General features: G+C 46.0%; 1 protein-coding gene across 3 annotated transcripts in view; it reads right to left on the reverse strand.

The window, feature by feature from the left end:
* Window positions 1-23465, reverse strand: part of FANCI (FA complementation group I) — a 114473-nt gene that overhangs the window by 84343 nt on the left and 6665 nt on the right. Inside the window, exons 3-10 of one of the 3 annotated variants that reach the window (XM_044279477.1) lie at window positions 22443-22515; window positions 21497-21627; window positions 19166-19319; window positions 18303-18360; window positions 16322-16363; window positions 8909-9032; window positions 7702-7787; window positions 6673-6796 (exon numbers count right to left, since the gene is read on the reverse strand). In XM_044279477.1, the coding sequence (XP_044135412.1) occupies window positions 6673-6796; window positions 7702-7787; window positions 8909-9032; window positions 16322-16363; window positions 18303-18360; window positions 19166-19319; window positions 21497-21627; window positions 22443-22515 (792 nt within the window). The remainder of the gene's footprint in view (window positions 1-6672; window positions 6797-7701; window positions 7788-8908; window positions 9033-16321; window positions 16364-18302; window positions 18361-19165; window positions 19320-21496; window positions 21628-22442; window positions 22516-23465) is intronic. The other 2 variants (XM_044279478.1, XM_044279479.1) reach the window with 2 other exon arrangements.

A 23465-nucleotide genomic window follows, 5' to 3' on the forward strand; every position in this document is an offset into this window, starting at 1 on the left:
CTGGCAGCATTGACTAGACAGTATCAGAATATGCAGGGAACTGCCCCACTTACAAGGAGAATAGTAACATAAATTTCCTACAGAAAAAGCTGGCGGGCAGTACAACGCTGAGGTCCAGGAAAAGATGCCCAAGGACAGTGATCTTATGGGGAACAAGACCATGTGCTAAAACAGACAGGTTAAAAGAGCCAAATGTATGGTCGGTACTCAGTAAGGTGCCAGTGGAAGACCTAGAAGGGTGGGTCCCATTAACATTTCAAAAATTCCACGGCACTCAATGGTAATGTTGAAGAAGGTGTCACAAAGCTACCACCACTTCAGTCTTAAAAGTATCTGACATCGAATAAGCCCACTACCTCCCAACCTCAGCCATAGCAGCAGGAAAAGAGGAAAACAGAGAGGAGACAAAATAGCTGCCTCCCGTGACTAGTATAGGTTTTTTATCAATTTGTATTGCAAACTGGAAAAAACTGATTCAAAGAAGGGGAACACTCACACGGGCGATTTTTCCGAGCAGGTGCAATGCGTGAGGTGAAGGCATTACACCCGCACTGAATCCGGACCCATTCATTTCTATGGGGCTGTGCACATGAGCGGTGATTTTCACGCTTTACTTGTGCATTGTGTGAAAATCACAGCATGCTCTATTTTGTGCGTTTTTCACGCAACGCAGGCCCAATAGAAGTGAATGGGGCCTGCGTGAAAATCGCAAGCATCCGCAAGCAAGTGCGGATGCTGTGCGATTTTCACGCATGGTTGCTAGGAGACGATCGGGATGGGGACCTAATCATTATTATTTTCCCTTATAACATGGTTCTTAATACAGAATGCATAGTACAATAGGGCTGAAGGGGTTAAGATTATTTTTTTCCGCTTCTGTCTTCATCCATTCCATGGCGATGGATCATGTGGCGGACCATGTGATGAGCACAGTGACGTCATCAAAGGTCCTTTTCCTACTGCACAGCAAAGATGAAGACAGAAGAGAAACCGGGCTGCACGAACAAGTGGATTAAGGCGAGTAAAAAATAAAATAAAAAATTTAACCCCTTCAGCCCTATTGTACTATGCATTCTGTATTAAGAATGCTATTATATTCCCTTATAACCATGTTATAAGGGAAAATAATACAATCTACACAACACCTAACCCAAACATGCCGATTTTTCTCACGCGCGTGCAAAACGCATTAAAATGTTGTGCATTTTCCCGCGACGAACCCGCATCTTATCCGGCCCAAAACCATTACACCCATGTGAAAGAGGCCTAAGGGTACTTTCGCACTTGCGTTGTTGGATTCCAGCAGGCAGTTTAGTTGCGGATACGGCTGACAAATGCATTGAAACACCGGATCAGTCTCTCCGGTGTCATCCGGAAAAACAGATGCGCATGCGCAGATTGGGAAACCGGATCCGGCTTTCCGGAATTTTGGCTGGAGAAAATACCGCAGCAGGCGGTATTTCTCTGGCAAAATATCAGTATTTCTCTGGCCAAATACCGTAAGAGTGACTGAACTGAAGACATCCTGATGCACACTGAATGGAATGCTTTCCATTTAGAATGCATTAGGATAAAACTGAAGCGTTTTTTCCAGTATTGAGCCCCTGTGACGGCAACTCAATACCGGAAAACTTTAACGCAAATGTGAAAGTACCCTAACAGCAATGGTCAAGGAGAACGGATTCCCAGAAAGCAGATTACAATGCTCCTTCAAAATGTTATTTGCATGCACAGTATAGAGTTCCTCATTATAAAGTGAAACATGTATCAGCTGAGGCCCTTTCATTTTAAAGGGGCTCTCCAGGAATTAGGAAAATGTAAATACTTCAATATTACTTTATTATAAATATTCCCAAATACCTTTCATTAGTTATAATGGCTCGTTTTATCTAGGGAGCAATCATTAAAAATGGCCATCGTTCAATCAGTACACATAAAACCTGTCCTAAATCACACTGGAGGAGTTACTTCACAACACTGAGCTAAAGAGCTGCCTCATACTCGTCTCTGCTCTGCTTGTCAGGGATTATGATCCTGAATACAGATAAGATCTTCAGCTGAATCTCTATAGCAATGGAGTTCATGAGGAGACATGAAGTTGAAGTACAGAGAGGACAGACAGGTAATGTGGGGCTGTGGTAATGGAGGCGGTATACAAGTACTGCTGCTCATTATCCACACTCCCACCTTCCTCTGTATACTTTATGTTCCCTTAGAAGCTCCATTCCTACAGAGATTCAGCTGAAAATCTTATCTTATTCAGGATCATAATCTCTGACAAGCAGAGCAGAGGAGAGGATGAGGCAGCTCTTAAGCTCAGTGTTGTGAAGTAACTTGTCCTCCTGTGTGATTAGGACAGGTTTTGTGTACTAATAAGACGGCAGCTATTTTAAATTCCCTGATGATCACTCGCCAGGCAAATGCAGCCATTATAACTAATGAAAGGTATTTAACACGTTAAGGACCTATGACGAGTATACTTGTCATGGAACACTGATACTTAGCGCTCCATGGCGAGTATACTCATCATGGCATTAAACTGTCACCATGTCTGCAGACATGGTGACAGCGCTGAGTGCCCGGCTGTTACACACAGCCAGGCACCCAGGGTCAATGCCGAGGGGGGTCCTGTGACACCTCCCCTTCCCCCTGTCAGATGAATGTTGTAAATAACAAAACAAAAAAACGGTGCCAAAAAAAGCTATTTCTTGTTACCTTGCCTCACAAAAAGTGTAATATAGAGCAACCAAAAATCATATGTACCCTAAACTAGTCTTTTTTATCAATAAATTTTTTATTGAAAAGAGATTTTGTACATACATCAATACCCTAAACTAGTACCAACAAAACTTCCACCCTATCCCGTAGTTTCTAAAATGGGGTCACTTTTTTGGAGTTTTTACTATAGGGGTGCATCAGGGGGGCTTCAAATGGGACATTGTGTCTAAAAAAACTGTCTAGCAAAATCTGTCTTCCAAAAACCATATGGGATTCCTTTCCTTCTGCGCCCTGCCGTGTGTCCGTACAGCAGTTTGCGACCACATATGGGGTGTTTCTGTAAACTACAGAATCAGGGCCATAAATAATGAGGTTTGGCTGTTAACCCTTGCTTTGTAACTGGAAAAAAAAATAGTAAAATGGAAAATTTGCCCAAAAATTGAAATTCTGAAATGTCATCTCTATTTGCCAATAACTCTTGTGGAACACCTAAAGGGTTAACGACGTTTGTAAAATCAGTTTTGAATACCTTGAGGGGTGCAGTTTCTTAGATTGGGTCACTTTTATGGAGTTTCTACTCTAGGGGTGCATCAGACCCTACGGACCGCGGTATGGAAAAGGTTAACAGCTCAGGGAGCTCCCTCCCTCTCCCATCGGAGGGCTGCTGTACCTTTGCAACCTCCCGATGGAGAGGGAGAGAGCCCCCAGACAGCCCCCCCAGAGCCCCGTCCTTACCCTTCCCCGTCTGCGCAGTTCTGACCATAACTGAGCAGACGGGGAAGGTTCCCATGGCAACAGGACGCCTTCTCAGGCGTCCTGCTGTCCATGGTGCTGAACAGATCTGTGCTGAAAGCATAGATCTGTTCAGTGTAAGTAAAATATAGTACAGTGCAATATATATTGTACTGTATTATACAGACATCAGACCCACTGGATCTTCAAGAACCAAGTGGGTCTAGGTCAAAAAAAAAAAGTGAAAAAAGCGAAAAAAGTGAAAAAAAATAAAAATCAAAAAACACATTTATCACTGATTAAACATGAGAAAAATAAAATTCCCTACACATGTTTGGTATCGCCCTGATCTATAAAACAGTCATGTTACTTTTCACGAACGGTGAACGCCATAAAAATAAAAAACTATGATGAAATTGAAATTTTGCCCACCTTACTTCCCCAAAAAAGGTAATAAAAGTGATCAAAAAAGTCGCATGTACGCCAAAATTGTAACAATCAAACAGTCATCTCATCCCGCAAAAAATGAGACCCTACTTAAGATAATCGCCCAAAAACTGAAAAAACTATGGCTCTTAGACTATGGAAACACTAAAACATCATTTTTTTTGTTTCAAAAATGAAATCATTGTGTAAAACTTATATAAATAAAAAAAAAGTATACATATTAGGTATTGCCACGTCCGTATCGACCGGCTCTATAATAATATCACATGACCTAACCCCTCAGGTGACCACCGTAAAAAAATAATTAAAAAAAAACGGTGTCGAAAAAGCAATATTTTGTCATCTTACGTCACAAAAAGTGTAATAGCAAGCGATCAAAAAGTCATATGCACCCCAACATAGTGCCAATCAAACCGTCATCTCATCTCGCAAAAAATGAGACCCTACTTAAGATAATCGCCCCAAAACTGTATAAACTATGGCTCTTAGACTATGGAGAAACGAAAACATTTTTTTGGTTTTAAAAATGAAATCATTGTGTAAAACTTACATAAATAAAAAAAATTGTATACATATTAGGTATCGCCGCGTCCGTGACAACCTGCTCTATAAAATTACCACATGATCTAACCTGTCAGATGAATGTTGTAAATAACAATAAAAAAAAGACGATGCCAAAAAAGCTATTTCTTGTTACCTTGTCGCACAAAAAGTGTAATATAGAGCAACCAAAAATCATATGTACCCTAAACTAGTACCAACAAAACTGCCACCCTATCTTGTAGTTTCTAAAATGGGGTCACTTTTTTGGAGTTTCTACTCTAGGGGTGCATCAGGGGGGCTTCAAATGGGACATGGTGTCAAAAAACCAGTCCAGCAAAATCTGCCTTCCAAAAACCATATGGCGCACCTTTCACTCTACGCCCCGCTTTGTGGCCGTACAGTAGTTTACGACCACATATGGGGTGTTTCTGTAAACGGCAGAGTCAGGACAATAAAGATACAGTCTTGTTTGGCTGTTAACCCTTGCTTTGTTAGTGGAAAAAATGAGATTTTTGTATAACTTACCAGTAAAATCTCTTTCTCGCTCTTTCCTTGGGGGACACAGAAGACCTTGGGTATAGCTCATCTCCATAGGAGGCGTGACACTAAGTGAAAACTGTTAAGCCCCTCCTCCACAGCTATACCCTCAGCCTGGAGAGAGAGACTGCCAGTTGCGTGTCCAAGCAGTGAGAAAAGGCAAAGTCCAACAAGGAACCAACAAGCCAACTACCCAACGGGTAACAAAAACTCGGAAAACGCACAGAGAAAAAACAATTAATGGGTGGGTGCTGTGTCCCCCAAGGAAAGAGCGAGAAAGAGATTTTACTGGTAAGTTATACAAAAATCTCATTTTCTCGCCCAGTTTCCTTGGGGGACACAGAAGACCTTGGGACGTTCAAAAGCAGTCCAAAAGGGGGAGGGACCACAGCACCAAGGCGAAGCACCCGAAAGGCATCAATGAACCGCCGCCTGTAAACCCAGGCGGGGTAAGGCAGCATCTGCCAAAGTCAGAGTATGCACCCTGTAGAACTCAGTAAGGCGTGCAAGGCAGACCTGTGGCCGCCGTGCCCAAATGCACGGCCGAAGCCCAATGCCTCCGGCCCAGGAGGCACCGACCGCTCTGGTGAAAGGAACGGCGACACCAAAGACAGAATCCTGCCCTAGGTGCGGTAACCTCAGCAATAGCCAATCTGATCAAGCGGAGGAAAACCACCCTGGAGTCTGCCAACCCTATGCACAGACCTCCTGGAAACCCAAGAGGCCGAACGACTGCAAGAGTCGGAGATCTCCAAGTAAAAAACGGCCAGGCCCAAACAACGTCCAAATAGGTGAAAAAAGAGCCCTGCAGAGCAGGGAGTGTCTTGCCTCCTTGGACACTAAGAAAAAACTGGCAGTCTCTCTCTCCAGGCTGAGGGTATAGCTGTGGAGGAGGGGCTTAACAGTTTTCACTTAGTGTCACGCCTCCTATGGAGATGAGCTATACCCAAGGTCTTCTGTGTCCCCCAAGGAAACTGGGCGAGAAAAATGGTTAAAATGGAAAATTAGGCAAAAAAAATGAAATTCTCAAATTCATCCCCATTTGCCAATAACTCTTGTGCAACACCTAAAGGGTTAACAAAGTTTGTAAAAATCTGTTTTGAATACCTTGAGGGGTGTAGTTTATAGAATGGGGTCATTTTTGGGTGGTTTCTATTATTTAAGCCTCACAAAGTGACTTTCAGACCTGAACTGGTCCTTGAAAAGTGGGTTTTTGAAAACTTCTTACAAATTTTTAGATTTTCTTCTAAACTTCTAAGCCTTGTAACATCCCCACAAAATAAAATGTCATTCTCAAAATGATCCAAACATGAAGTAGACATATGGGGAATGTAAAGTAATAACTATTTTTGTAGGTATTACTATGTATTATAGAACTAGAGAAATAGAAACTTGGAAATTTGCAATTTTTTACACATTTTTGGTAAATTTGGTATTTTTTTATAAATACAAATTTCTTTTTTTGACTTCATTTTACCAATGTCAGGAAGTACAATATGTGCCGAAAAATTATCTCAGAATGGCCTAGATAAGTCAAAGCGTTTTAAAGGTATTACCACTGAAAGTGACACTGGTCAGATTTGCAAAAAAATGGCCTGGTCCTTAAGGTGAAAATGAGTTTGGTCCTTAAGGGGTTAAGGATGACTCATATTTTTGTAACTTATGTATAAAAAGTATCATTAATTGTTCACTTACCTTCACCAGCTCTCGGCCGAGATCCTGATCAAATTTAATTGCAAAGACAATGTGTAAAATAATGGTACCCTCAACTTGGCGAACTTGTTCTTTTGGTAGTGTTGAATCAATCAGATCTAAAGAGCTACAAGTAGAATCAAATATTACTCCAGAGCATTTGGCCAATAAATCTGTATCCTTATTCTTTCCATGCATATTTAGATCAAAATTAAATATTTCACCTTCTAAAATATTCTTGCTCTTATCCCTACTGAAAGGAAAATATTTCATATTCAGTTCAAAACATGAAATGAGGAGGTATTATGCCTTTAGACGTTAAAGGGGTTCTCAGAGTTTAGAAAGAACATTTTCATATTCTATCAGAGAATACTTAGTTAACAGAGGGAGTCCTATGTTACGACCCTCATCTCTCGGCCAGGGTGGACAATGCATTTGTCTCTGGACATCTTGACACAGACATTATTTATTTGAATGAACAATGTGTAATGTTAAATGTACCCTGTGAAGGATGAACCGTGTATGAGTCTATAATGAATAGTATTATGTTATTACCATCCTGCCTTATCTAGGCTTCTAGCATGGGGTTAGCAACCTTTGGCGCTCCAGCTGCTGTGACACTACAACTCCAAGCATGCACACTTGCTCTGCAGTCCTTGTAACTAATAGTAGTGAAAGTAGGATTCTGGGAGTTGTAGTTTCAGAACAGCTGGAGTGCCCGAGGTTGCCGATCTCTGTTCTAACAGAATAAAACAGCTGTTGTGTGTCATTTAATTTCTTTTCATCAGCTGACTCTGTCCTAGTCTACACAGCAAAGCCGATGACTGAAGAATACAGGAATCTTTAGCGTATAGCACGGGTCAGCAACCCCAGCACAATCACATAGTAAATACAAAAAAAAAAAAAAGAAATATAAAAATATATATAAATATAAGGAATATCTATATAATTTAAAAAAGGATTTAAATAATATAATTTCCTAATTCAAGACCCCCTTTAAATCTGACACAGATTACATTAGTATTTACTTACTCTTCGTTACTTTCCTCAGTCATCAACTGGTGGTCCAAATCATTGAAAACATTGATAACTCCTTCTAGAATGTTCTTTTTACTACCCTGTGTGGACAATAAAGAAAAAAGTCTGTCAGCAGTTTTGACCATGCTAAACTGCAGACAGCCCTAGGTAGGGTCTGGGAAGAGCAGGACAAACATACATTTTGTGGTCTTCTTATTATTGGGAACAGGGTGAATCTGAACTTTTATTCGGCCATATTTTTCTCCTTAAGTGCATTGGATGTGGAGCTTCATTCACTTTGAAGTGCTCTTTGCACTGAGCTGCTTCACAGTCGTTGTCGCGCCCCCCCCCCCCCTTGTTCAGAGTGACAGGTTGTAGTGGTCTCCTGGTTGGATGCTACAGCTGTCACTTAGAGCAGAGGGCAGAAGCTATGAAGCAGCTCCATACAGAGAGCACTTCACGGTAAAGCTCCACCTCCTGCAGGAGCAGGCAGTGAAAGGCAGAATACAATTTCACATCCTCACTACTCCTGATAATAAAAGCTCCACAAAAGGTATATTTTTTCTGCTCCCCCCAGCCCATACCTAGAGCGGTCAATAGCTTGACATTGTCAAAACTGCTGACAGGTTGTCTTTAAACACAAGCAACATCTGCCAAATTCACTCAAAGTATCACCTCACTTTGGTTTTAGCAAACAAATGTTAAACTTTGTATAATAAAATGTTACATATTTCTGAATATCCCTTTTCTATCAATTCCTCACCATTTTCAGGATCTCTGCTTTCCAGTATTCAGAGGAATACCTTCACAGTGAATGAAAAACTGTCCTGATCACGTGATACACACAAAGTGCATGGACAGACACTTCTCAAATAGGGCATCCTGGCGTTTACCACCACTAGCCAATACTCAATCATTCTTGCTGCTGTCAGTGATTTATTAAATTTAGAATAGCAATACCAGAAATAATAATGCACAGGGGCCTCAATTTACATCCAGGATGGACCACAGTTCTTCCTATGGCAGGTCGAACAAATTATCAGGAACCAATGCACCTAGAAATTAGCTGCTGGCTCCTGTATATTTTTGCACAGTGTTCTTCAAACATCAATGGGAGTAGGACACTTTAAATGTCTCCTGGAATGGTCAAACTGGCACTGTAATGCTGCATTGTAAATGTGTCCATCACAGCTAATACTACGTTTCCCATTAATGGCTTTACCTTTGCAGAAATCAGCAGCAACTGGTAAACCAGCGGAGGCATCTCCTGAAGGTCTACCTTAGACAGCAGTCTCAAAACTTTCTCCACAACAAACTGAAGTTCTTCTGTACTTAGTAACACGTCTCTGAAAGACATATATTCATAAAATCATGAAGATTATGTCAAATGTTAAAGCTAAACGAGTGCCATGCAAATCGGTTTGGACTCTTTATCACATTTGACTTAAAAACAGCTCAGTGTGCAGCACTATCTCTATTAGTCAATGAGGTGTGGGTGTTATCCAGTTTGTGAGCAGAGCATTCTGAAATACCACAAGCCACAACACAAGTGAACGACTTTGCTTCTCACCTACTATTATTTAAGTATTTCTTATTGAATGAATATAGAGTACAGCATTATAAAGGTATGTATAACTCACTGGGCACTGTGTTAAAAAAGCTCTAAACCTATAACTTTTTTTTTTATTGCCGTCTGTCACCTCCATATGGCCATATACAGTGCTTACATGGCTCTGTAGCACACCTATACAGGATTGTAACGGTACCATTGTTCTTTTCTTTACGCTGGGTTCACACCTGAGCGTTCGCAATGGAGCGCTCTGTATGCACGATTGTACCGGCGTTTGCAATCGCGCATACAGAGACAAGCGAACGCCCATTGTCGCGCGTTCCCGAAAGTCTATGTACGGGAACGCGCTGTAAAACGCCCAGGTGAGAACCATGCCGATAGGGAAGCATTGGTTTCTCCTTGTTGAGCGTTTTACAGCGCGTAGGAACGCGCTGTAAAACGCTCAGGTGTGAACCCAGCCTTAGACTTGCAACAGCAGGAAAAACAAAGTTTAATTCATATGCAAATGAGCACTCGCAAGTGCCCAGGGGCGGCGTTCAGCCTTTGCCCGCCCTCCAAGTCCGAACCTATCGATGAGGCAAGAGACTTGGAGGGCGGGCAAAGGCAGAGACTGGGGAGGAGTAAAGTGAAAAGAAGGCAGAGCAGCCTGGGCTCCTACACACTGAACGCCGCCCCTGGGCACTTGCGAGTGCTCATTTGCATATGAATTAAACTTCGTTTTTCCTGCTGGTGCAAGTCTAAAGAAAAGAACAAAGGTACCATTACAATCCTGTATAGGTGTGCAAAAGAGCCATGTAAGCACTGTATATGGCCATATGGAGGTGACAGACTCCCTTTAACCCTTTAGCCCACCATGCCAAAATGTACTGCGCGAGAAGAATTACATTCCAGCACCATGCCATACATTTACGTTCTATCTTTAGCGCGTGTTTGCTGTAACATACACCTGATACCCTGCTGCAATGGTCAAGATCGGCGCTAGCGATGATCCCGGAGGTTTAACCCCTTAGATGCAGTCATCCATAGCAACCACTGTATATAAGGGGGTTTGCAGAAGGAGGGGGCTCCCTCTCTCGGACGACCTGCAATGAGATTACAGGGTCACAATGGTTCCTTTGTCTTTGCTTTGCCTCTGGGTCTGCCATATACTGAAGCCTGCCAGAAACGGGGCTTGATCAGACCAAATGTCAATGTAAAGCTGCCAGTTACAATACATTTAACAGATTACTATTGCTGTGTATTGTACTAGCGATATTGCTGTATGTTTAAGTCCCCAAGTGGGACTTGATAAAAAAAACCAAAAAAAAAAAAAAAACGAGATTTTTGTATAACTTACCAGTAAAATCTCTTTCTCGCTCTTTCCTTGGGGGACACAGAAGACCTTGGGTATAGCTCATCTCCATAGGAGGCGTGACACTAAGTGAGAACTGTTAAGCCCCTCCTCCACAGCTATACCCTCAGCCTGGAGAGAGAGACTGCCAGTTGCGTGTCCAAGTAGTGAAAAAAGGCAAAGTCCAAAAGTGGAACCAACAAGCCAACTACCCAACGGGTAACACAAACTCGGAAACCGTGTAGAGAAAAACAAATGAATGGGTGGGTGCTGTGTCCCCCAAGGAAAGAGCGAGAAAGAGATTTTACTGGTAAGTTATACAAAAATCTCGTTTTCTCGCCCAGTTTCCTTGGGGGACACAGAAGACCTTGGGACGTTCAAAAGCAGTCCAAAAGGGGAGGGACCACAGCACCAAGGCGAAGCACACGAAGGCATCCAGGAACCGCCGCCCGCACACCCAGGCGGGCCAAGGCAGCATCCGCCGAAGCCAGAGTAAGCCCCCTGCAGAACTCGGTAAGGCGTGCAAGGAAGACCAGTGGCCGCCTTGCCCAAATGCATGGCCGAAGCCCAATGCCTCCGGCCCAGGAGGCACCGACCGCTCTGGTGAAATGAATGGTGACATCAAAGGCAGACCCCTGCCCCTGGTGCGGCAACCTCAGCAATAGCCAAACTGATAAAGCTGAGAAAAGCCATCCCGGAGGCAGTCAACCCTAAGCACGGACCGCCTGGAAACACAAGAGACCGAACGTCGTCAAGAGTCGGTGATCTCCAACCAAAACTGCAAAGCCCAAACAACATATAGGCAAACACCACCTTCAGAAGGAAGGAAGACATGGGATGTAGAACAGCCCTGACCTGGGGAAAGACAGAAGGCTCGGAACAAGAAGGGCCGCCATTCAGGCACCCGTCCGAGACACGACGGCTACGGAAACAACCGTACAGGACAGAAGAGGTAGAGAGAACTTCTGTAACGGCTCCAAGGGAAAGATCGGAGCGCCGAGAACTCAGCATGCAGCTCCCAGGGCGGTACCGGAGGACAGTACAGAGGAACCAAAGAGCCACTCCGAGGAAGAAGGTCTGGACAGGCCCCGAGGGCCGGGGAACGCTGGAAGAGGAAGGACAGCGCCGACACTTGACACTTCAAGCAAAAGAGTCCTAGTCCCAGGTCCAGGCCGGACTGGAGAAAGACAGAACCATGGGGGGGGGGGGAGAAGGGCAGAGTGGGGAATGCCCAGCTACCCACAGACACCCAGACAAAAAAACCCTAAGTCCAACGACAGATCCTGGACGAAACCCAGCCAGGAGCGAACAGTAGCGAGCCCGCTGGAGTCACCTGGGCAAGCTGGTAAAAACCCAATGTGACCAGGCGCAGACCAGTAACACGGGCAGAAGGGTCGGCAAAACTGGTCCCGTCGGCCTCCGAGCAACGTTGTCCCGTATCCACCCGGAGTGGGGGAGCAGAAGGACAGATGGAAGGGAACCGAAGGGTCCGCCCAGCATCCGCCAGATGCCAGGACAAGACAGGCTAAAGTCCATGCTGATGTAGCCATCACAGGAAGACTATCTACAGTCCTGGTGTGGGAGATCTAAGGACGATCTGGACCGAAGGGCAGTCCCCCCAAGTTACCAGAAGGTAAGTCTACAGCAGGACCATAGCCTAGAATGGAAAGCGCAATCTGCACCCAGCGGGAGGACAGAACGCGGTAGACCCAGCAAGAGGCACACAGCTAATACAGCCAGTGTGAACAAGGGAGACAGTACGAGACCAAAGGAACACCGGAACCATCCACATGAACAACCATGCTCCCCCCAGAGGGGAGGACAGTGAAGGAACAGCCTCTGAAGCCTGGCCGGGGCAGAAGCCACATCGGAGTGATCTGTACCGAACGGGGAGCCAAACAGAGCCGGCGAGACAAGGTAGTCGAGACAGAGGCCGGCATCACACCCTCCAACCGAAAGGAGGAGTGGGCAGCAGGGAAGCCATAGGACAGCCCAAAAGCAGAACCCTGCTACACTGTGAGACGCCCGGTTCACCGCCTCGCAGAAGGCAAATAGCCTGAAGAACCCAAGGTGGAGGTCCTCCGGACCTAGGTAATCGAGCATCCAAGAGAAGTTGGGTGATCTTCCCGAGAAGAGTGGCCCGAACCTGGTAGCAGATCAGACCGAAGCGTAGAGGGCGCCAAGAGGAAGGACTCATACCACACTGCATCCGAAGAGGAGGAAATGGTAGTAGGCGAAGGAACCATAGTCCCGACAGAGCCAACGAAGAATCCGAGGGCGCTGCAGACAACAGCACGCATCTAGGAACCACGAACACTTCCCGGGGGGAAGGGCCAACGAAATGAATGAGTACCACCCAGCTCGGTGCAGTAGAGAGCATAGAGCCCTCCGGGTCAGGTGGACAGAACGATCTCTGTAGAGACGAGTGCAAGGCTTGCGGCAAGTAACCCAAGAGAACAAAGGGATGTCGCAGGAAGGAGGGGAGGCATACGTACGAGCAGCCCCGTAAGCAGTGAGAAGGCCAACCCACCTACGGGAGGAGAAGTCATAAACGGCCCAAACAACGCACAAGAACGGCCGCTCCCTGCAAAAAAGCCACTCAGAGAAGAGGGCCAGCCACAGAGTGCCCCAGCATCTATGGAAGTGCAAAGTGCAACCTGAAAGGGAGTTATGCACAAGCCTAGCATGGCACGCGATGGAACGTAAGCAGTCCGCCCCGAAAGGGGGGAATGTACCTGGCAAACTGCAGTCGGCAAGAATGCAAAGGCCCACCCCAAAAAGGGGATGACGCCTAAGGCCGTACCTACTCCAGAGACATAGGACATACCATATAATCCAGCAGGAACGCAGGAGGTCCACCTAGTGGAAGGGGGACATGCACAGGGTGATCCTAGCATTAAGAGAGCGTGCAATAATTCCCCCAACACCGAACTTTGTGAGAGTGCAACCACTCCGCCAATGAAGGGGACATGTACAAGTCCAGCACAGCACGTACAAGGACAGCCGTGAATCTCATGAGCGTGCAAAAGTCCGCCCATGGAATGGGGTGGTCACGCACAAGGCCAGCACCGAATCCAATGGGAGTGCAAGCGTTCCACCCATGTTAGAGGCCATGCTCATGGCCAGCAACGTATCCGGCTAGAGTGCAGTATGCCGCCCGGAAAAAAAGGGGGGGGGGGGCAGCATCTCATCCAGGGAGAGTGAGAGCACCCTGCCATGTACGGGAATCATGCACATAGCCAGCAACGTACTGGCGAGAGACAAACACAGTCAGTGAGAATGTGTGTATGTCGCCTGAGGAAGGGAGGCATGCCCATGGCCGGCAGCGAATCCAGTGAGAGTGCGTACACCGCCCACGGAAGAGGGGCCATGCATATGGCCGACAGCGGATCCAGCGAGAGTGCAAGCACCCCGCCATGGAAGGGGTTCATGCACATGGCCAGCAACGCACCGGCGAGAGAACAACCACAGACAGAGGGAGTGTATGTATGCCGCCTGAGGGAAGGAGGCGTGCCCAAGGCCGGCAGCGAATCCAATGAGAGTGCAGCATACCACCTATGGAAGGGGGTCATGCCCATGGCCAGCCGCGAATCCAGTGAAAGTGCAGCGTTCCGCCTATGGAAGCGTGTCGTGCACCTGGCCAGCACCGCATCCGGTGAGAGTGCAGATTTCCGCCTAAGAAAAAGGGGGACATGCACATGATCGGCAACAAATCCAGTGAGAGTATAGCGTTCCGCCAATGGAAGGGGGTCACGCAAATGGTCGACCGCGAATCCAGCGAGAGTGCTGCGTTCCGCCAATGGAAGGGGGACGTGCACATGGCCAGTACCGTATCCGGTGAGGGTGCAGTATTCCGCCTATGGAAGGGGGTCACGCACACGGCCGGCAGCGAATCCAGTGAGAATGCAGCGTTCCGCCTATGGAAGGGGGACGTGCACATGGCCAGCACCGTATCCGGTGAGAGTGCAGTATTCCGCCTATGGAAGGGGGTCACGCACACGGCTGGCAGCGAATCCAGTGAGAGTGCAGCGTTCCACCTATGGAAGGGGGACGTGCACATGGCCAGCACCGTATCCGGTGAGAGTGCAGTATTCCGCCTATGGAAGGGGGTCACGCACACGGCTGGCAGCGAATCCAGTGAGAGTGCAGCGTTCCGCCTATGGAAGGGGGTCGTATCCGGTGAAACTGCGCAGCCCACAAGAATCTGTTAGACATCTGTTTATTCATTATTATTTCATATTTTATCTATTTCTTTATTTTATTTTTTATTTATTATTATTTTTTTTTTTTTAAACAGCCTCTCTGAGGCTAAAGGGGAACCACCAAATAGGGGCACAGATTCTCTTGAGGCAAGAAAAAAAGGGGTGGCCAACCATACAGGCCCATTGGGAGCCGGCCTGCACCCAAAGTGTTAACAGGGAGCCGGCCTGGGGGCCGGCGCTGCGATCCACTGGGGGCGGAGGAAGCCCCAGGCGGGAAGAATTCGCGCCGGGAGAAGTACCCGCCCCCTCCAACAAAGGCCAGAATTTCGCGGCCTAGTAGGCCGTAAAGCCGGGGGCCTAAATTTGTGCGGCGCCCGGCCGACCGGGGCCGCATAGTATTATATACCGCCGGGACTGAGGCGGAGCGGCGCATTAAACGGGCCGCGGGAGGCCACCCCGCAGGCCGGAAGAGTCAGGGGCCCAAATGGAGTGCCGGGACTGAGGCGGAGCGGCGCATTAAACCGGCCGCGGGAGGCCACCCCGCAGGCCGGAAGAGTCAGGGGCCCAAATGGAGTGCCGGAATTGCGGCCCCGCAGGTCATTGCGGCGCCCGGCCGCACCGGACTGTCCATGCCGGCCGGAGGCGAGGTCTGTCAGGAGCGGGCCCCCAGGCCCTGAGCAACGCTCCGGTAAGGAGATGGGGGGACCCTGAGATCGGGTGCCCGCGCAGTATTATATACCGGCGGGACATCAAAAGATAAAGGGGGACAGCAGCTGCCTGTCCTATGGGGGCCAGGGGGGGGGGGGGGGAGCAGGGAGCAGATTGCCGCCCTGCGACACCCCAGGGGCCAGCCTAGATCCAGCAGTGGAAGGGTTAAGGTTTGTCCAGGGATTCGAACTCATGACCTCTGCCATCAGAGGCAAGGCATTCACCCTCACAGCTATGAAAGCTGTTCAGAGAGGCACAGTATGGGGGTCAGGCCCGCAGGAGACCGGGTGGTGGTGGTGGAAAGGGGGGGGGACGTAGGGCTGGAGAAGCCAATCTCTCACCATAGCCGTCTTCACCCTCGGTCCATTCCAGCAGGGTCGCCCCTTCAGCTACTGGCACCGTAGTGGCAGGACGCTGGAAGAGGGGCTTGGCGTGCGGGCGACCCTTGCGCTGGCGGGATACAGGGGAGCTGGGCTGCCCTGGTCCTCCTTGCCTTCCTTGCCTCCTAAGCAAAAACTGGCAGTCTCTCTCTCCAGGCTGAGGGTATAGCTGTGGAGGAGGGGCTTAACAGTTCTCACTTAGTGTCACGCCTCCTATGGAGATGAGCTATACCCAAGGTCTTCTGTGTCCCCCAAGGAAACTGGGCGAGAAATTCCAATTATAACCGAGTATTCACTCATATGTGGCATATGCCCCAACAAGGATTACAAATACTGGAAAATACAAGGAACAAAGGCACATGTTGTGAACATAAAAACTGGAAGGAAGTTGATAAATCAGCCAATGTGAACTGTAAGGAATACTGAACCGTATTTGTAACCTTACCTAAACATTGATGTAAGAAAAATTACACATTTTGGATCCCATCTGAAAAAAAGCAAAGTAAAACTGTAATTTTAATATAGTTTTACATTTTTCGATCTTCTTTAGTCACGCTGGTAAAAAATTATCTTCAGATGTTTCTTAGCTGTGTTGAACATGCAGTGACAACCAATGTGACTGTCTCATTCGCATTACTTATGAAATCCCATGAAGCCATATACACTACAGAGCTATATGGCATGTAGGAAAACAAGTCTTTGCAGCATGGTACTCAAAGATTTTTCCCCCAGGGACTCAACTGTAGTACATTAGAAATATTGAACAACTTTAGGCCATGCTCACACATGGGGCCTCAATTATCAAAACTGCCTAAGCATAAGGCTAGGGCTACACAACGACATGTGTCGCACAACAATAAGCTGCACAACACAAAGGGTACAACTACACTACAACATGTGAGGCGCAACAATTTTTATAATGACAGTCCATGGGTCACAGTGAAACACCATAGACTATCATTATAAAAATTGTTGCACGACTTTTGTGCGACAACTGTCACCGTGTAGCCCTAGCCTAAAACTGTCTTAGTCGCCCATAGCATCCAATCAGAGATAACAGTTCATTTCCTAAAGGACTCTGAATGAAATGAAAGCAGAGCTCGGATTGGTAGCTATGGACAACTAAGAGTTTTTAATAAATGAGGCCCATAGTGTTTACCACCCACAGAAAATCCACAGCAAAGTAGAGTACAATGGATGTGAATTGGGGGAAAAAAAGAAATCAGCACAGATCTGAGAGCATACAGTGCATTTGTTCTGTATTTGCTGAGAATTTCAACTATCGCTATGCAAATAATCAGAAATCATTGAACAGTAATGCTTAAAGGGCTACTCCCCAGGTGGGGACTGAACAGAGTTGCATAATTTCTATAGGAGTTGCATAAACAGCTGAGCACCCACCCATTTCTCTATAATACTGATGCTGGTTTTCTATATGCTGATCCTCTGTTTAGTTATCTGCTCCCCGGGGTATAGATGCACAACTGCATATGGGGCTGAGCACTTCCTGCCTATAAAAACATCACGCCATTTTTTGTAGTTTGTGTATAGATATGTTTGGAGGTATATAAATTAAATGTGCCCTTTATATATCATTTGATTTACTATGTAAAACAAAACTGTGATGACAGAATATATGTTAGCTGTACTGCTTGATCCAGAATAATAAAAAAAAAAAAAAACATTGACAAGTAAATTAAATGTGCCTGATTCTCATCCACAGGCAACATTTAGGTGCACCTGTGAGGCCTGGGCCTCATCAGTCAGTATTGGGTGAGTTTCACATCCTCCTCCCATTGCAAGCATGGCTGCATGCTGGAGGTAACTGGGAGTTTGCTGTGAGTCAGACCTTATGCCATATGGCACATGTAGGTTAGCGTTAGGTCCCGAGCTACTTGAGATACCTTGGCGCAGTGCTCAGATATGTCCTTAATATAAGGCTATATTGGCTAAACTCTCAATTTTAACACCAGTTTGAGGGTTTAGGGTTTAGTCAGATTTGGTTGTTTACATCCACAGTAGTGCACCTTTCTTATTAATGTTTATTTCATATAGCTATTTACATCCATACATTTTTCTATCTTGTGTAGGATGTCTTTTTGTGGTACTTGTGGTCCGCTGCGGGCATCCTCCACTGTATGCATTTTTGCTGGGAATCACGCTATTAGTAACAGGCCACAAGTGCAGGATCTGCTCCCCTTGGTATAGATGCATATGGGGCTGAGCACTTCCGGCCTTTTAACACCACACCAATTTTTAATATGCTATATGCTAAACATTACCTACCCCTATACTGTAACATAGGAAGCCTGATAAAAAGTCTGACAGCCTTTACGGTAGCTGACTGGCCTGTTTCCTTTTGATGGTAAATGCTCTTTAATCCAAGTATCATGCTTTAAATTACAAGCTATTGAAATTCCACATACCTGCTGGAGCAAAGGCTGTTTATAATCTGCTTCTTGCATTCTTCTCCTGTTATCTCACCTTGGAGAAAAATAAAAGCACTTCTTAAATTTCATCAAATGGTTGATGAGAATAGGGATGAGCAAATCCGACCTTCACAGGTTTGGATTCAGGGTTCGGGCAGTGGAGGAATCCCGTTATAACGGAATATAACTGAATTCTATGACGGAATGCAAAATGGAAGCCTTTAAGAGGAATTACGTTTTGATCCGTCATAATAAAAGTCTAGGGTCAAGCATAACGGATTCCATTATGCAGAACGAAAAAAAAACTTTCCAGAATTGTCTAAGTTGTGAAAACCACAACCTCTTCAGCCAGGACGGTATGATGGCTAGATGTCCTTTTATAGGCTCAGGGTCTTTGGTAATTAATGCTTAATTTGATTAAAGGGGTTGTCCAAGTTATTATTTTGCTCTTTGTATGTTTCTAACTAAGCAAATGTAATGGGTTTCAATTCACTTACTTCTTGTGGCGCCATTCTAGTTAGCGGAGTGTCAAATGACCTGTAATGTCAGCTTCTTTCCCTCCTCAGGTGAATACAAATATTCATGTTGTTACACACCCCCACAGCTCTGCAACTGCATGTCAACAAAGGGGCCAGAACAGAACTAGGGAAATATATATTTTTTTTTTTTCCTAAAACTTGCTTAGCTTATGTATATATTGCAGACCATCAGATTTACAGTGCTTTATTTTTTTTACATAACTCAGAAAACCCCTTTAATTAAAAATTCCATCTGTCAGAAACATTCCATTATTGTGCAGCTGGTTGGACATGAGGGACATACAGATGCAGAGTATGCTGATGCAGACTCCATTACATTACCATTGCCATAGACCAAGGTCTCCTTTGATGACAGAGCTTTGAGCACATTTGGAAACAATTCCAGAGATTTTCCACTGGACATCTTTCCAGCTTTCACTGAATCAAGAAATATATTAGCCAGTTCAAGAAGAGATGGTGCTGGCAGCTGATGAACCTGCAAGTGACAATAAGCAGAAAAGAATAAGAATATATCCAACAAAATAAGCTTGTCACACTACCACTCCCCACACCCAGGGCTTTGTCTGTCCAACTGTGCCTAGAGCACTGGAAGATATTGGTCACACAGAATTTTATTGATGTCCTGTGCAATTTAGAGGGGTTATTCTAGAAGAAGTATTACTTTGGAATGAAGGATTATTGTAATATTCATATAATATTATTTTTCTTTTTCAATGTGTTACATCTTCCTCTCTGGTAGCACCCCCGCTCTTCATCTTTCTGGACCACCTTAAATTTTGGGGGCTTTACTTGCTGTATATATGTGAGGGACTATTTCCCATGCAGGAAGGAAGGAGATCACAAGATCTGATTACAATGCCTCCTGGCAGGTACTTGATGAGCTGCTGTCCACCCACAAAAAGGGAGGAAGGTTCTACAAATAAGTGGGTAAAAGAATTTTAAAAAGAGTTTAACATTTGTGTGATATCCCCTTTAAATCAATTGTATTAATAACTGCACTGATGTAATTTATATTCTGCATGGTCCTGGGCTCTAAACCTGCACCACTGTGAATGCACAGCATGGTTTTAAAGCTCTTGCAGTCTAACATGATGTCAGATGATCACTGCGTGCCCTCCAGCATGGTGCCAGTGACTAATGTCACTACAGGAGCCAGTTCTCCTCTGTGACAGAAGCCCCAGTTACAGTTGAAAATTGCAAATATCAGATCGGCGGGGATCCGACACCCAGCACCAATCAGCTGTTTGAAGACAAGCTGCGCACCATGTGAGCGCTGCCTACCCTTTGTTGTTTACCTGCTCGCCACCGACATCGCAGCGGTGAGCAGGTGTAAATATAAGCCGTCCCAATCACTTCTATGGCATGGGACTTCTTCCTATACACTTGAATATGAAGTAGCCGCCCTATTAAAGTGAATGGGATGGCTTGTAATTACACCTGCTCGCCTCTGCGATGTCGACAGCAAGCAGGTAAACAATGAAGGGAAGGCAGTGCTGGCACAGCGCGCACTTTCTATTCAAACAGCTGATCAGCGGAAGTGCCGGGTGTCAGATCCCCGCTGATCTGATATTAATAACCTATTCTGAGTATTCTTTCCTGACTTCCTCCCAGCTTCCCCATACACATAAATGTGTCAGCGGAATGTGTATGTGTATTCTATGAGGAGAGTGGAGAAAGCTGCTGCCAGACACCTCTGATCTCCCAGGAGAACAAAAGAATCAGGTGAAAATATTCATTTTGCCAAACCCTTATGCGTGTCCTCCCCACCCATCATCATCTTTTGGTAGGTGGAGTCGGTAGCTCCTCACACACATTAGAGCAGAGGCGGCACTCAGAGCCCTCTCTGTGGGCACCCGCACCCGGGAAAAAGTCTATGGTGTACCAATATGCCTTAGACTTTTCCTGCCATTCATCAGCGCAGGGCGCACTATGAACAGCACAGGCAGCGCACTGAATGTAGGCAGGCTATTATAGCTGAATGATAAAGTACATGGAAGATATACTATACTGGGCTGTAGTATTCAAGTTACATTGCCGTGTTGGCACTTTGTGATAAATATGTGGATTTTCGGTTGCAGTTTGGGCACTCTGTCTCTACAAGGTTCGCCATCACTGCATTAGTGTGTCAGCTGAACCCACCATTCTCAGTGGATTCAGCTGACAAGAGTAATGTGTATGGCCACTCTTAGGCCCCTTTTACACGAGCGAGTTTTCCACGCGGGAGCGATGCGTGACGTGAACGCATAGCACCCGCACTGAATCCTGACCCATTCATTTCAATGAGTCTGTGGACATGAGCGTTTTTTTTCACGCATCAGTTCTGCATTGCGTGAAAAACTCAGCATGTTCTATATTCTGCGTTTTTCACACAGCCCTCGCCCTATAGAAGTGAATGGGGCTGTGGGAAAAACGCATCGCATCCGCAAGCAAGTACGGATGCAATGCGTTTTTCACCGATGGTTGCACCCGCGCAGAAAAAAAATCAACAATTGAACGCAATCGCAGACAAAACTGACTGAACTTGCTTACAAAGTGGTGCGAGTTTTCCTGAAAGCATCCGGACCTAATCCGTCACGCTCGTGTGAAAGAAGCCTTAGAATAAGCCTTGAAAATCTTTGAGATAATTGCTTTCACCATTTCAAATTCATTTACCTCAAGCATTAATAGGCCCACCATCTCTGCTGCCACTTCTTTCTGCAAATCTCCCGACTCCACGAGTTCTATACAGTGCTTATAGATGGCAATCCTCCTGCACACCCCTGTGTCTTCACAACATGGAGACCCTGCACAGATACAATGAGGGTCATTCCTTATAGCGCTATACCAGTTTTCTGACATAAAAAGTCACATATTTTGAGTAGATTTTTCTGACACCCTCCCACATTCCGAAAGGGGGGCAGATCCCGGGGAGGAGTAAATGGGCCACAAGCGCACCTATGCAGCCTGACTCATTTAGCAACATGTGGACCAGAAAACTGGAGCGCATTACACAAAAAATATACTCCATCTTCTAGCTAGAGAAGACTTCAGTTCCGGTGCAGGAACAGCAGAAGGAGCGCCTCTTACAAAACTCGAGTCTTCCTCCAGCAGGGTTTTTACTAAGGCTACTTTCACACTAGCGGCAGGACGGATCCGACAGGCTGTTCACCCTGTCGGATCCGTCCTGCCACTATTTTGCCGTGCCGCCAGACTGCCGTTCCGTCCCCATTGACTATAATGGGGATCGGAGCAGAGCTCCGGCGCAGCACGGCAGTTTGCGGTGAGAAGCCGCCGGACTAAAAAGTTTGACATGCAGGACTTTTAGTCTGGCGCCTTTCGCCGTGCCGGGGCGCCATCCCCATCCCCATTACAGTCAATGGGGACAGAGCGGTGGTCCTGCAGGACGGCGAAACAGCAGCAGGACGGATCCGACAGGGTGAACAGCCTAGTGTGAAAGTAGCCTAAGACTTGTGTGCGAAACATTGGTCTTTAGTAAATGACCCCCAATGAGTATTATATCAGAAATGATCAGTTATTCAGTTACTGAAGACTGTTTGCCATGTTAAGAGCGAATGCAAATAAAAAAAACAATTAACGCAGCTAGAAAATAGACATTTACCTTTAAAAATACCACGTAATAGCGCCCCAAGTTCTTTGCCATTCACTGCATGTTTAGTGATGACGTTTACCAGCTGAAAAGAAAGATAAAGCACTGATGAAGGTCTGCAGATGGACTCCACTGTATTCTGTAATCACTATTAGCCACTTGACCCAATCATCTTGTGCCACTTGGCAGAATAGTACAGTACCTGTCCACAAACTATGTGGCCCCTTATTCTCAACATGAGGACAAGGGGCCACAACCTAAAATTAGTCAGGGGGTGATCAGAAGCAATGTCAGAAAATGTTATTTTACTGAAAAAGTAGTAGATGCTTGGATCTAACTTCCAGCAGATGTGGGTGGGAAAATTAACAATTAACCCTTCTGCACCCGTCTGGACAAATTGCGGGCCTGCAAAATACGGATGCAGGCCATGTTGCATCCACATTTTATTTGCAGGCCCATTGTTCTTAATAGGTCTGTGGTCCGCATTTTGTAGACCTAGTTTATCTTTTTGCAGAACAAACATACAGATGCGGAAAGCACACAGAAGCTCTGTGTGCTTTCCGCATCTGTAAGTTTGTTCCGAAAAATGTAAAAATGGGGATGCAACATGGACCGCAAAGCGGATAGGGTCACATGCTCGGAGTCTTCGTGAATCTACACCAGGGGTGGCCAACCTTACAGACACAAAGAGACAAAAAAAGCCAAAAAAAACATTTGACTGCCAGGAGCCACAAGCTATACATTAACACAAATATGCGTGCACACAACAGTATTATTGCAATTGAGTTATCAAAGATTTAAACCACCTTTCCTACCTGTAATGTAGAGAGCTTTAGTGAGACTTCTGGCAATCTTTGTTTTTCACAATGTGTTTCAAGATTTCTCAGATGACACCCTTATGCTCAGATGACCGCCCATGTTCAGATGACCGCCCCCCACCCCCTTTCTGAGCTCATGTGTGTTGGGGGGGGGGGGGGGGGGTGATATGACACAGTAGTGATGGGAAGTTCGGATCTTTCACATGAATCGGTTCAT

Source organism: Bufo gargarizans, chromosome 2 (assembly GCF_014858855.1).
Source record: "Bufo gargarizans isolate SCDJY-AF-19 chromosome 2, ASM1485885v1, whole genome shotgun sequence".
Lineage (NCBI taxonomy): Eukaryota > Metazoa > Chordata > Amphibia > Anura > Bufonidae > Bufo > Bufo gargarizans.